General features: G+C 41.0%; 2 protein-coding genes across 2 annotated transcripts in view; one reads left to right on the top strand and one right to left on the bottom strand.

Moving 5' to 3' along the window:
• The window catches only part of LOC147333927 (neural cell adhesion molecule 1-like), a gene marked incomplete at its 5' end in the record, with an annotated part of 164,596 nt that overhangs the window by 109,966 nt on the left and 39,296 nt on the right, over nt 1-15,334 (top strand). The window lies entirely within an intron of this gene.
• Nucleotides 1,069-4,475, bottom strand: LOC147333929 (uncharacterized). Its single transcript, XM_086287732.1, has 4 exons — nt 4,250-4,475; nt 2,800-3,129; nt 2,383-2,568; nt 1,069-1,412 (listed from the first exon to the last, which is right to left on the bottom strand). Exons 1-4 carry the CDS (start codon nt 4,308-4,310, stop codon nt 1,069-1,071), a joined length of 921 nt encoding a protein of 306 aa, XP_086143858.1. The 5' UTR covers nt 4,311-4,475.

Here is a 15,334-nt window from a genome sequence, read left to right as displayed (position 1 = left end):
AACACATTCAACAGTGTCGAGTAATACAGGTCAATCCAATAGATCAAATGATTTTCACACTCTTTTAAGTCAGAAGTATAATGCAAACTAAAACTACATACTGATCACACACTCTATGTTAAAGGGTATAATATGATCTATAGCAGTATCATACTTCAACTACTTTGATTACATATATAAGGTAACATATGATAACAGAATAATATCACAGTACACATACCTGTGTGTATGTGTGAGTGCACATGAGTGAGTGTGCGTGTGGATGTGTGTGCGTGACAGTTAAAACACTGTGGGTGTAGGTAACTCCCTAGAGGTCATAAAACCCCTCTCACTTCCAGACCACAGTTACAAATCTTGAGACCCCCACCCTAAAACATCCTCTGGGGAATTTCCACTCAGTGGGGGAGAGGTCTCCTACAATCTACTCCTAAGTTCACGACACAGTGAGGCCTTTATTACTTTAAGGGCAGTATCTCTACAATAGTTCTACATTCTATGATAACACATTTCTAAACTCTAAAATAAGCTAAACATTCTACAATACAATTCAACACTTTTGAGCATGAACCATCCGGATGGGGAGAAGGTCACAGCAAATCTCAAACTGGTGGAGGGTTACTCAAACTCTTATAGCTTCTAGTGGCCCCCACCTAGTCGTAAAAACCTAAACATTCACATTCTTTCTAACTTCTAGCGAGCCTGACTTATGGCCTTGGCTCCCTTCAACAACGGTGGGGGTGAAGTCTCCCGAATGTGCTCTGTCTCCTCTACTATCAGAAAAAGCAAATTCCTGACTCTCTGAAAACAGTATTTCTTATAACTCAGCAGTATAATGCATCATAAACAATATCATTCATTCACACTGAATCAGCAGTCTAATGTAAATTAAAATTAAAAGAGCAGTTATGTAACTGCGCAAAAGTCCGCCAAGAAGCCAAAAAAAAAAGAAGACTAGAAAATTTACATTTTTTAATTTTTCCTGCAGCAGAAGTTACGTAGACAACGTTGGAAAGCTTCAGAGTTCAGAGATCAGACTGAGAGAAATGTCTGATTCTATGTTGGATCAACTCAAACTATCTCTGGATCAAAACTCAGGCTGATGAAGCTGATGGACTCCCATGAGTCTGTTTCTCTCATGAAGACACCACACTCGTATGCTCCAGTGTCATTAATCGTCACATCCTTCAGAATCAAAGACACGTCTCCATCCTTCATCTGTCTGTCCTTCAGATCCACCCGGTTCTTAAAAGATGGATGCTGGTTGTCTGGAACAAAGTGACCATCCTGGTACAAAAGCACATTTTCATCTCCCAGGTCAGCTCTGCTCCACTTCACAGCTGTGATCTTGTTGTTTGGAGCTCGACATGTCAGAGTGACGTTCTGTCCAGACTCAGCTGCGATGAATTTATGGTCTGAAAGAGGAAACAACACAGAGCAGAGAGGTTAAAGGTCAAAGTACAATTATGATCAGAATGATTGACTTTAAATATTTTCTTTATTTCCTTTGACATTTGAGTTTTTAGTCATGTTGGATTTAATGAACCTCTGAACATCCAGCAGGTCACCAGTGACCCACTGAGGGGGAATTTTAAGTTCAATAAAAAGTTTCAGAGTATCAGGATCAGACAGAAATCTCTGAGTGTGCAGCTCCATAAATCTGTAGTTTGATAACAATCATAACACTGTGAGCTGTAAAACACCATCAGCTGTATTTAATGAAAAGATGATGAAACCTACTGAGTGTAAAAATAAGCAGCATCAGTTAAAGAGAGGGTTGTTATACACACTTTGTTTTTCTTCCAGTCTGCTGCATTCAACACACACAAAGTTCATAGAAACATGAAAGAGCTCAGTTTGACTTGGACAACATTTCTACATCCAAACTGAGTCAAAGCTCGTTCATTTGTAACTGATCGATGATCCTGAACACAAGCAGGCAGATTATTGATCGTCTATAATCCACAGACCTTCATCTGCACTCAGATCATCACACAGCGTTTGTGTTGTCACTTCATTCAGTGTGTGTAGCAGCTGATCTCAGGTCTGTGTTGTTCATCTCTCACAGAACAAGTTCTTACAAACAGCTGAACCTGAAGCTCCAACACAAAAACACTCACTGACTCTGAGATCAGAGCTCAGAAATTCATGTATGTTTGTAACACAGTTTGACTTTGTGTCAGTAAATCTCATGAACAGCCTGAAGATGAATAAACTGTAGTTCAGAGTCACAGACAGCACAGACACACACTGTTGGTCTGAGTCTGAACATGATGATCATCAGAGAAATAACATCAGACTCTGAACATCCAGCTTTCTACAGACGTCTGCTGGATGTTCACCATCATTTATTTATCTTTCTTTGTGTTTCTTCATCTGACTCACATTCAGGCTGAAGATGCTCTGCTACATGTGGATCAGCAGGATTCAGATTACAGCTTCTGTAGATCAGGAAACCAACAGCAGTAACAACAGCAAGAAGCAGAGCAGGAACTGACAGACCAACAATCAGTCCAACAGATCCATCCTCCTTCTCTTTGTCTTCATCCTTCTTTTGTCCTCCTGTCTGACCTGCAGGTGAGAAACAGGTGTGAGGTGTCAGGTAGGTGATGAGTGAAGAACAGAACAGAATCCATTTGCTCTTCAAACTGCTGTCAGACATTATCTACTGCACTCTGATCACATCACTCAGACCAGCTGCTTTCTACAAAGTCTCATCAACAACATCTTTACAAACAAACATCAACAACCAGGAAGCAGCTTCACCTCTGATCACACACACACTCAACTCTACTCACTCACCTGGAGGAACGACAACCAGGTCGGTGCTGTTGATTATAGGTCCTCCTACTCCCTGGACAACATGACACTCGTATGTTCCAGCATCATTAATCGTCACATTGTTCAGAATCAAAGACACGTCTCCATCCTTCATCTGTCTGTCCTGCAGATCCACCCGGTTCTCAAAAGATGGATGCTGGTCATCTGGTTCAAACATCCCATCCCGGTACAAAAGCACATATTCATCTCTCAGGTCAGCTCTGCTCCACTTTACAACTATGATGTTGTTGTTTGGAGCTCGACATGTCAGAGTGACGTCCTGTCCAGACTCAGCTGTGATGGTTTTCTGGTCTGAAAGAGGAAACAACACAGAGCAGAGAGGTTAAAGGTCAAAGTACAACTGTTCACTTCTACAGCAGCCAATCAGAAACACACAATAAAAGATTGTCTTCTGTTATTAGATGATGATCTTTGATTGTGTTTCTTCTTGTGTCCCTTCAGGCGTCACCACAGCGAGTCTTCTCCTCCTCCTCACCTGATCTCGAGCATCTTCATCAGGGCTGATTTGTGACAGAAGGACAGCAGCAAGAGTGAAAGGGAAGGTTTGAAGATGGCAGTGAGCTGCTGTCATGTTTGCTTTGGAGACTCTGACACAAAGACAGGAGGCCGAGCTGAACATGTTCAGATTTTCATTGAGAGCAGAATGGACGAGATTATGAACGAGTTCATCAGAGGGAAGCTCAGGCTGAGACGTTTGGAGACAAAGTTCATGAGCAAAGACTGAGACGGATGAAAAACATCATCTGAAAAACAAATCTTTGGTTTTAGAATCTGTTAGTTTGATAAAATGTTGTTGATGGACGAGTTCATTGAGACTCTGGACGTCTGTCAGACTGAGTCACTGCTTTTTATTGTAACAGCTGTACTGATGCTCCTGAATCTGGCCTCTGACACAAACCTCCAAACAGTAAGAATGAAAAAAGAATAAAACTATTAAAACTCTTCAAGCAATAAATAATCAAACCTGAAAAAGAAGAAAATCATCTGGAAACTAAACTGAACTAAACACAAAAAGTCCAAATGGAATAAAAACTCAAACTAATGAGAAAAACTACAATAACTCTGTTCCACAAACAACAACATGTGCTGATAATAAGTGAACATAATGTGTGAGACAAAGCAGCCTCTCATTATAAGACACTGTGAGTCTCTGCATGCTGCCTTTATGGAGCTTTGTAGCTGCATCCTGACTCCTGACACTACAACACATCACACTGACACACACATTACACTTCTTTGTGTCTGTGCTGCAAACTGCACCAACACACAGACTCCACCCAGCTTTGTGTCGATCGCAACACTGAATGAGTAACAAACTACTTCTTAGAGAAATATAATCAGCATGTAAACCAGACTGAGACTCTTTATCTCAGAAATAAACTCAGTTTAGTTTCTATCAGTTAAATCTCACCTGCAGAGACGAACAGGACAAACATCAGCGTGGAGCAGAGCGACGCAGTTACAGCAGACATGTCCGTGTTCTCTGTTTCTGCTCATCTGACTCTTAGTTTGTTCTAAATGTCTGAGTCTGTTGGTGTTTTCACTCAATAACTGAACCTGAGTTTAAACCTGAACACATCAGATTAAATTTAGGGTTTAAATAAAGTTAAAGCTGCGGTTCAAACTCTTCCGTGTCTCGTGAGGACGTGGCGTTAGAGTGACGTTTGGTAGGTTGGACTGAGGATGCGCAGAAATAAGTGCGTCACAACAAACGAGGCGAAGTGGAAAAGTTTTAGTGTTCAGTTGTTGAACGATCTCCACAGAACAAAATCAGAACCTCTCATGTGTCGTCATGTAGGAACAGTTTGTGTTTCAGTCGCTGAAGCAGAAGAACGTTTTGTTTCTGACGGCAGTTTGATTCTTGTTTCATCGTCACAAACAGAAAAACTGAAACAATATGAAAATAAGTCTCAGGGAAATATTTTTACTGTGCAGCCAAAACTTCCTGTTTTATCTCAGAGTTAAATCTCACCTGCAGAGACGAACAGGACAAACATCAGCGTGGAGCAGAGCGACGCAGTTACAGCAGACATGTCCGTGTTCTCTGTTTCTGCTGATCTGACTCTTAGTTTGTTCTAAAGTCTGAGTCTGTTGGTATTTTCACTGAACAACTAAACCTGAGTTTAAACCTGAACACATCAGATTAAATTTAAGGTTTAAATAAAGATCAAAATTTGTTCTTCAACGATTTGCTCGATCTCAAAATGTCCGACTCGTTAAGCCACGACCACGACCACGTGAACAACAGGTGACGTGGAATATTGTTCCACGTCACCTGTTGTTCAGCTGCGTGTTCAAACTCAACTCTTCAATCTCAGATTCAACACCTGATACAGAAGAAGAAGAAGTCGTGTTGGTTCGACGTTTGATATGTTGGACCAATAAAATGTGAATTTTCTAGAAATGTCATGTTTCAAGGTTTACAGGGTTAACATCCAGTAGAAATTGAATGACAGTAGAAATTGAATAACATTTTAAATTTTGTCTCAATCGTTTTTGAAACAGTTTTTCTGTTCAAACATTTTTGTTGGTGGAAGCTAACTGAACTGTAACCATGACAACTGAAACTTTTTACCTAAAAAGTTTGACTGAAGATGATTTTAGAAAAAGACAGCAAACACTTACTGTTGTTCTTAAGAGAGCTGTTAAATCCTTAAACACTCTTCTGATCATCAGGATGAACAAACATCCATATGAAGATAAAAAGTGTGAGATTGGTTTAATCCATCTGCTTTCTCTGTAGGTCAAAAGGAGCCTACTGCTTTTTGTAAGAAGTGTAAGAAGATCTGTTGGTGAACTGACCTCTGTGCCAGACAGCTCAACAACTGACTTATGCTTCACTTTGACGTGCCATTTAACAGGTAAAGCAGGTTTTACAGTAACAGGAAATGAACGTTTCCAAGGAAACAGGGAAATGTAGAGACAACCCTCCACTCTGAGAATTGAGATAAACTTGATCTTAATGAATAAAGTCAAAGGTCATGAGCTCCTGTGCAGCTGTTCTGCAGAACTTTGTCCACCTTTGATTTATTGATTGATTTGCCAGTGTGTCTCAGTGAGTTGAGTTAATGGTAACTTTATTGTAACAATATGGGAAATTGATTTGATCTGTCCATACACAGAGAGACAAAAACAAAACAGACAGTAAAAAAAAAAGGTCTTTAAGTTGTGTTGCAGCCACAGAGATCAAATCTTTGTTCTTTATGTAGAACCAGTGAGTTTGTTTGGACAAAGAAGCAGCACAAACACACACAGAGAAAACATACATGACTGTAATCAGAGTACAGGAGAGTAACTGACTAAATTTCCTCTTTGTGATTTACGTGATTTTCTTCTTTATATTGTGCCAGATAAAGTCTGACAGCTTTTAACAATAACAAAAAACACCCAACTGTTTTTTCTTTCTTTTTTTCAAGAATAATTTTGTGTGCATGTTTCTTTTCTTTCTTGTCTGCCATGTGATCTCACTGTTGTATGTGCACGCGTGGCCACTTTGTTGAAACATGAAGGGCTCTAATGATGCAGTACATTCATCGTTAGTGGAAGTGAGCAGCATGCAGTGTATTGTGGACACAGTCACTGGTGGGGATGTTCAGTGGTGAGTCTGTGTTTTTGTGTTCTGTTCCTTTTGTGAAACACATGATCAAAGAGTTTATGAGAGGCTGTGTTTGTCCACAGTCACAACCTCAGCACATGTGATTGGATCAGTAATGGCAGCTTTGAGTCTCACATGGTTGGTGTTTCATGGGTGGCTGGAGTCACAGTTTTACTCCAATGTTAAAAACCTTTAAATACTCTTCATAGTATAAATAACATATATAAATATTAAGATGTTCTCCCAAACTCAAGGAATGTTCTTTTCTCTGATTGTGCATGAAAACAGGAAGTTATGTCAAAGTGAAACTACAAACCTGTCTGTTTTTAAATCAGTAAAGCGTTTGTTTATGTAACATCAGCTGATCGAAACTTCAGATGAAGCTTATCAAAGAAACAAAACAGAAACAATAAGAGGAATCTGTGATGTCAGAGATGGTGTACTCAGAAACAGTGGACCTTTGTGTTCATGGGAGGAAGTGTGACTGAGTAAATTTCCTCCAGTTGAAATGAGTTAAGTTCAGCCTTAATGTTTTATTCTGTTTTACACTTTGGTGACTTTACACACTTTATGTTCTACAAACTAAACATGTGAAGAGCTCATGATCCTGTTAGCGTCTCTGGGTCTGTTCCCACTGTTCTGTTTCTTGGACTTGGATCTAGGTTGTGTTTTGACAAGTGAGTTCTCTTATAAAGTGAGACACACAGAGACCGAGTTCCAAAGCATACACAGATTTCTATGCGAGGCAAATTTCTCTCCATGTGTGAACCTGCAGGCGTCGTGCTGATCAAGAGATTACACAACCTCTTCGGACATAAGATCATCTTATCCTGAACATCCAGAGTCTGATGTTATTTCTCTGGTGACCATCATGTTCAGACTCAGACCAACTGTGTCTGTGCTGTCTGTCAGTGATTCTGAACTACAATTTATTCATCTTCAGGCTGTTCATTAGATAAAACTGTGTTACAAACATGAATGAATTTATGTGCTATAATCTCAGAATCAACTATAGTTTTTTCGTATTTTAGCTTCAGGATCAGCACTTTACAGTTTAATTACAGACACTGACATAAAGTGTGTGATGGTGTATAGATAAGGTCTGGTGGATTATAGATGATCAATAACTAATCTGATAGTTTTGAGGAATTGATCAGCTAAAACAGAACTGTTGCCTGAATTGTGGGTGTTTAAACCCGTATGGAAAAGAAATAGAAAAAAAACTTATAAAAGACTTGCGTAAGATTGTCATGGTCCTGGGTCGAGCGACCCAGTGTTTGAGTTTTATGTATCTTTTGTATTCATTTGTGCCTAGCGTAGTTCACCTAGTTAATTTCCAGATTGCCGTTTAGTCTTGTTCCTTAGTTGTTTATGTCATCTCCCCCTGTACTAAGTCTCCCTGGTTCATGTGTCATGTCTGCGTGGTTATATTTAGTTCTTGTCATGTCTAATCTCCATGTTTCCTGTTTTACTTTGGAAGTCTGCATTCAATGTCAGTGTATTTAGTTTCGCCTCTCCTGTCCTGTCGTTAGATTTATGTGTGTCAGCTGTGCTCCCATGTGTGGCCACTTCCCCTGATCATCCCTCATGTGTATTTAGTCTCTGTGTTTCATACAGTCTGTGTCGCGTCGTCTGTGTTCCCACCCTCCATGTTGTCACAGCCAGTCCTTTGTAGTCACAGTTATGGTTTCCTGTGTCTTTTTAGTTTATCCTGGTATCACTTTCCCAGTTTAGTTATAGTTTAATTTTGCCTTGTTTGGACTCCTTGTCTTCAGCCACAATAAAGGCTCGCTTTTCGTTCGAACTCAGTTTCGTGTCCTCGCCTGTGTCTGCACCTAGTGATGGGCAGATGAAGCCCCATGAAGCACTGAAGCTTTTCATCCAATTGGTTCACCCCAACGCGAAGCTTCATGAAGCTTCATTTGCTCTAGCAGGACACCTACTGGACGTAAAAATAATAGCTGGCATGAATTTGAAGAGTGTGGCATTTTGCACACAGCCTGTAAATGTCAACAACAAAAGGAGTGTGTAAAACATGTATATTGTAGTGATGGCAGTATACTGTGTATATTTATAGTGGCAGTATGGGAAATGATTATTTGGAAATGCTTGAAATGGAAATGATCATTTACTGTGAGGTGAGGTGTGGTTGGGGTGTGGACAGTGGTTGTGCTTTTGTAACGTTGAGGTATGGACAGCTACACACTGAGGCTTTGAGCCTCAGTCCTGCCTGTTCACATTTTATTCTGTAAAAACTAAATTTCCACTGCTTTTATGACCTTTTTAGTGGGGAGAACATAGCTGGGATTTAATGATTTAACAAATCTTTTGAATCCTTTGTCCTCCACAATGCTAAATGGCTGGGAGTCCTCAATCACCATGCTGACCAGGTCTTCATCTATTTGAGATTGTTCTCCTGAGGAAAGACAATAAAGATAAAGCACAAATATAAATATCACACACGTAACTTATAACAGTTGTATAATATTGTTATATCATTTAGTAACATTACTGCATGCTATATTATCATTGCATTTGATGGCTCACCTGGTCTTGCTCCACAATCGGTGTCCCCCTTATTCTCATGCAAAGCTCTGTAGTGCCTAAGCATGGATGAGGTGTTGTTGTTATATCCCAGCTCCCTGGCACATAGCAAACACTTCACCTTGTACAAAAGTCAAGACAGCTCAACATAAATTGTATTGCACCATCAGTATCATGAAAATACATCTTCTGTAGAAATTTACATACCTTGTTGGGAGGAATAAGATCAAAATGTTCCCACACAGGGGAGGACAGCCTCCTCTTCTTAGCTGGCTCCATTCTCTCCTGACTTTCTCTCCTCACTCTCATAAACCTCCAAACGGTCTCCAAACTCTCACTAACCGCAACTCTCCATCAAACACCCACATTTTTGAATGAAGTCTGAGGGGTTTATATCTGTCATAGCTCGCGGCAAAGTTCGAACCACTTCATGAACCAGTCACGTGGTACAGCCGGGCAGCGAGGCTTCGGACGTCATCATTTTCAGCTCCTCCCATAAATGAAGCAAGCCTCGATACGCGCTTCGCGGAAACGCCCCCTCCATTACTCGACACACGCTCCGAAGCCTCGATACAGAACGTCCCATCACTATCTGCACCTGAGTCCTCCACACGGTCTGCCACAGCGGACCGTGACAAAGATGTGCCCTACTTCATATAGTGAATCATATAAGGCTTACATGATTTACTCATGAAAGTGGCCACTTTCTCATTACTTTCATATATTGTTTTAGTAAGTATCCAAAACATACAAGTTTCATTTATATGATTTTTCAAGGGATCTTATATCTGTTTTCACTCTTGTATGCTTTTCATACAAGTTTCACACAAGACAGATACAAACTTTATAAGATTTATATATATCTTTTCCGTATGGGTAGGTTCACGCATATACACAGGTATTTTTGAAAGTGGAGATTTTCTGTTTTTGTTTTTTTGGGTTTTTTTTTTTAATCCCGTCTACACGTACAGTTTTGGAAAAATATCTATGTCCACATGTAAACACTAAAAACTGAGTTTTTTGAAAATCTCCACCCTGGCAGGAGATCTTAAAAATCTCCGCTTTCACTGATCCTTTCAATTGTGTAATTTATTACACAATTGATCTAGGTAGCTCTTTTTTGGAAGTTCAGTTAACGCTAGAAATGTGTTTTTGTCATGCGACGGCTGTGTGAAGGCAAGAAAGGACCCAAATGCACGGCTCTAGACACACGGGGATGAACTCAAAGGCAGGTCTTTATTAACAGGAACATAAATCAAATCAAATCAAATCACTTTTATTGTCACATCACATGTGCAGGCACACTGGCACAGCACATGCGAGTGAAATTCTTGTGTGCGAGCCCCACAAGCAACAGAGATGTGCAAAACACAACAACACAAACGAGCAAAATACAAGAATGGCCAACCTGAAACTAATAAATATATGTACAATATATAATAGTGTATGCATTTCTGGATGTGTATACTAAATGTTTTTCTACGTGTGTGTGTGTGTGTGTGTGTGTGTGTGTGTGTGTGTGTGTACACATTTTTACAAATTAAATAGTAAAAAATAATAAAATAAAATATATAAAAATATAAAAAAAAGAAGAAGTCATACAAAAACTATACTGGGAGCAACTAAAACTGAGGCGCTGGGAAGACACGCTAAATGCACACAACCTAGAGGGATGACGCAACACAGAACAAAGGGACACTCTGACATAAATACACAGAAGGTAATGAGGGAAGTGGGAACACACGGGGAACACAGCTGAAGACAATTACTCATGACCGAGCAGGGAGGACACGAAACTGAAAATACTGACACCAAGATGTGGACCTCAAACACAACACAGTACACAGAGATGAGCACAGAGAGAGAGAGGCAGAGAACAAGGATGAATACGAGGGGATGAGGAGAACACAGAACACAAAGGACGGGAACACGGTACCAGAGCAAACACCACAATAAAAGCATGGACACAGGGGGAATAATAATACCAAACCAAACAATCCAATGGACATAAGGAACAAAATACAAAACTACAGGAAAACTAAGAACACTGGGTCAAAATGACCCAGGACTATGACAGTTTTGGAGTTTTTACATGCTTTGGAGTTTGTATGTGCTTTGTCTCTAGGGGGCACAGTATATTTTTATATATAAACATATATAAATAAAACCAATTTGTTTTACATTAGTAATTCCTTTTGTGCATAATTTTATATTGTTGTTAATAATAAATTAATTAAAGCAACAAAACAACCTGAAGAGCCGGTTGGGAGCCGAAAGAGCCGGCTCTTTTTAGTGAGCTAAGCCAAAAGAGCTGGAAATTCCATCACTAGCCGGGAGTTAGCTGTTCTCACCGGCTCGAGTGACCCTTGAACCCCGGTTAGCTATCGAGTTGGTGGGTAACAGACAGCCGATGGCCCCGCCCCTCCCTGAGCCTGGTTCTGCTGGATGTTTCTTTCTGTTAATTTTCCTTCCCACTGTCACCAAAGTGCTTGCTCATAGGGGGTCATATGATTGTTGGGTTTTTGTCTGTATCTATTAAAGTACGATCTACTGTACAACATAAAGCGCCTTGAGGCAACTGTTGTTGTGATTTGGTGCTGTATAAATAAAATTGAATTGAACTGAATTGAATTGAACTGAATAGAAACCAGACTGTTCTGTTCTATTAAGGCAGAGGGCTGTACCACTTGGCTTCCTACAGATCATCATGAGGAGATTGTGAACAACAGTGAAATGTGGAAAAGCTGGAAAGTGATCCTGCAGTAACATTGAGGAAGGCTACAGGGGTGTACGAGGTGCTCAACAAATTTGGCTCAATACAGGAGCAAGCTTGCAAAATAACGTACATAATCTGGCAGATAAAGGTTAAGAGAGACAAACCGCCAAGGGGAGACCTGTGTGCTCTTGTGGAATTATCAGATAATGTCTTTTGTACAGTTGACATTGTTTTGTCTGTCTGAAGAATGCATTTCACCATGTATAAGATAAATGATGAGTACAATGATTGCTAATACATTCACTAACTATATTCTGTTGCAGCAAAGTGATGTGGGTGACATGGCCAAAAACTGTCACGTGGTTAACTGAATTGTGTGTAACCTCTTTTATCAATTAAAGAGTGAGGCGGACATGCAGGAATTGGAGTTACTTGGACAGGCGAGTGGCAACACTGCCCTCCTTGATGCTCCCCTTGCAAGTGAAACATACACTGGTGTCTGTGTGGTTGCTTTCAGTAACAGTTTCTGTTTACCAGTAGGGTTGACTTAAACCCAACAGAAAGCAGTCTCACGTATTTGTTTAATATGTGCATTGAAGGACATATCCTGGTCAAAAATGACTCCAAGGTTCCTCACAGTGTTACTTTCTAGTCCCTGTCAGTACTCTTGCTGCACCCTTTTGGTCAGATAGAAGAAGTGGTATCCAGAAGTTCTACCAGTGGCTGGACGAAGCTGGACTGAAAGGGAGGTACTAATCATGGCAGGGCAGGAAAAAGCTCTGAGCACAAGATCCACAGAAGCTGGGGTCTATTTCCCTTTTCTCACCTCTGCGGAGGGTCTTTCCTTCAAGCTTGGGTCCTCTACCAGAGGCCTGAGAGCTTGAGGGTCATGTGAAGTATCTTAGCTCTTATAGAAATTTCCGATGTTGTTCCTGGGAACCCCCTAGCTTGGGAGTCACCACACCTATTGCTCCAATGATCTTGAGTGATTTCCAGTGCACATGCACGAGAAAGGAGGAACCACAAATTACAGAAATGACAATGACAGTTACTTGTATCCATGATGTATTACTGTACGGTCTTTACTGGGTCTTTACCTTACAATATAAACCGCCTTGAGGTGATTCTTGTTGTGATTTGGCGCTGTATAAATAAAATAATTAAATTGCATTGTCAGTAATGTTGCACATTTGGATTAAAAGGAACTGAAACCTGTGTGGCTTTGTGAGTTTGTCTTTAATGTGTCTGCAAATCTATAGACATAGTACATCGTTACACATTTATACAGTCTCACACAGCTCTTGTCAGGCACAATGCATTATAGTTAGTTTTTTTAAACTTAAACGGTAATACTCCTTACACTAACATAAGTAAAATAAACATAAACAAAAGATAGTGTGATACCCAGTCTTCATCCACTGAGATTACAGCCGATACAGGTATAGATCAAACGACAATGCCACGAGTTTTCAACTCATACTGGCGAATTAGCTCTAGCTGCTAATTGTTAGCTTCATGGTTATTGCTACCAATGAATATACAGTGGGGCAAAAAAGTATTTAGTCAGCCACCGATTGTGCAAGTTCCCCCACGGGCGACCGTGGCTCAGGGGGTTGGGAATCGCATCTGTAACCGGAAGGTCGCCGGTTCGATCCCTGGGCTCTCTGTCCTGGTTGTTGTGTCCCTGGGCAAGACACTTTACCCTACCGCCTACTGGTGTTGGCCAGAGGGGCCGATGGCGCGATATGGCAGCCTCGCTTCTGTCAGTCTGCCCCAGGGCAGCTGTGGCTGCAACTGTAGTTTGCCTCCACCAGTGTATGAATGTGAGAGTGAATGAATAGTGGCATTGTAAAGCGCTTTGGGTGCCTTGAAAAGTGCTATATCAATCCATTATTATTATTAAAATGATGACAGAGGTCAGTAATTTGCACCAGAGGTACACTTCAACTGTGAGAGACAGAATGTGAAAAAAAAATCCATGAATTCACACGGTAGGATTTGTAAAGAATTTATTTGTAAATCAGGGTGGAAAATAAGTATTTGGTCACCTCAAACATGGACAATCTCTGGCTCTCACAGACCTGTAACGTCTTCTGTAAGACGCTTTTCTGTCCCCCACTCGTTACCTGTATGAATGGCACCTGTTTGAACTCATCATCTGTATAAAAGACACCTGTCCACAGCCTCAAACAGTCAGACTCCAAAGTCCGCCATGGCCAAGACCAAAGAGCTTTTGAAGGACACCAGGAAAAGTATTGTAGACCTGCACCAGACTGGGAAGAGTGAATCTACAATAGGCAAGCAGCTTGGTGTGAAAAAATCAACTGTGGGAGCAATCATCAGAAAATGGAAGACATACAAGACCACTGATAATCTCCCACGATCTGGGGCTCCACGCAAGATCTCATCCCGTGGGGTCAAAATGATCATGAGAACGGTGAGCAAAGATCCCAGAACCACACGGGGGGACCTGGTGAATGACCTGCAGAGAGCTGGGACCAAAGTAACAAAGGTCACCATCAGTAACACACTACAACGGCAGGGAATCAAATCCCGCAGTGCCAGACGTGTTCCGCTGCTGAAGCCAGTGCATGTCCAGGCCCGTCTGAAGTTTGCCAGAGAGCACATGGATGATACAGCAGAGGATTGGGAGAATGTCATGTGGTCAGATGAAACCAAAGTAAAACTTTTTGGTATAAACTCAACTCGTCGTGTTTGGAGGACCAAGAATACTGAGTTGCATCCCAAGAACACCATACCTACTGTGAAGCATGGGGGTGGAAACATCATGCTATGGGGCTGTTTTTCTGCCAAGGGGACAGGACGACTGATCCGTGTTAAGGACAGAATGAATGGGGCCATGTATCGTGAGATTTTGAGCCAAAACCTCCTTCCATCAGTGAGAACTTTGAAGATGAAACGAGGCTGGGTCTTCCAACATGACAATGATCCAAAACACACCGCCCGGGCAACAAAGGAGTAAGAAGCATTTGAAAGTCCTGGAGTAGCCTAGCCAGTCTCCAGACCTCAACCCCGTAGAAAATCTGTGGCGGGAGTTGAAAGTCCGTGTTGCTCGGCGACAGCCCCAAAACATCACTGCTCTCGAGAAGATCTGCATGGAGGAATGGGCCAAAATACCAGCTACTGTGTGTGCAAACCTGGTAAAGACCTATAGTAAACGTTTGACCTCTGTTATTGCCAACAAAGGTTATGTTACAAAGTATTGAGTAGTATTTTTGTTATTGACCAAATACTTATTTTCCACCCTGATTTACGAATAAATTCTTTACAAATCCTACCATGTGAATTCATGGATATTTTTTTTTCACATTCTGTCTCTCACAGTTGAAGTGTACCTCTGGTGCAAATTACTGACCTCTGTCATCATTTTAAGTGGGGGAACTTGCACAATCGGTGGCTGACTAAATACTTTTTTGCCCCACTGTATACTAATGACACATAAAGGGGGTTAACGGACAACTTTCCTACATTCTCTGTAACCCCGTTGACTTATCTTTAAACACAGCTCAAGTTATTTACTCTCTTGTATCTGCTTACCTGCAAATGTATAGACATAGAACATTGTTACACCTTTATACATAGTCTCACACAGCTCTTGCACTGCATTATGGTTAGTGGCC

The sequence above is a fragment of the Aulonocara sp. 'chitande type north' Nkhata Bay genome, linkage group LG3, assembly GCF_057382095.1.
Source record: "Aulonocara sp. 'chitande type north' Nkhata Bay isolate Kocher_YH1m ecotype deep benthic linkage group LG3, A_spYH_male_GT1.1, whole genome shotgun sequence".
NCBI lineage: Eukaryota > Metazoa > Chordata > Actinopteri > Cichliformes > Cichlidae > Aulonocara > Aulonocara sp. 'chitande type north' Nkhata Bay.
This window is presented reverse-complemented; position numbering and strand designations above follow the sequence as displayed.

Bases quoted from the DNA above. Each gene is read 5' to 3' on its own strand.
- LOC147333929 (XM_086287732.1), bottom strand. From the start codon at position 4,310: ATGTCTGCTGTAACTGCGTCGCTCTGCTCCACGCTGATGTTTGTCCTG. The intron at 2,569-2,799 runs GTGAGTGAGTAG...TCTCACCTGCAG, and splicing joins CCTGGTTGTCGTTCCTCCAG to GTCAGACAGGAGGACAAAAG. The intron at 1,413-2,382 runs GTGAGTCAGATG...TTCCTCTTTCAG, and splicing joins AGAGCATCTTCAGCCTGAAT to ACCATAAATTCATCGCAGCT.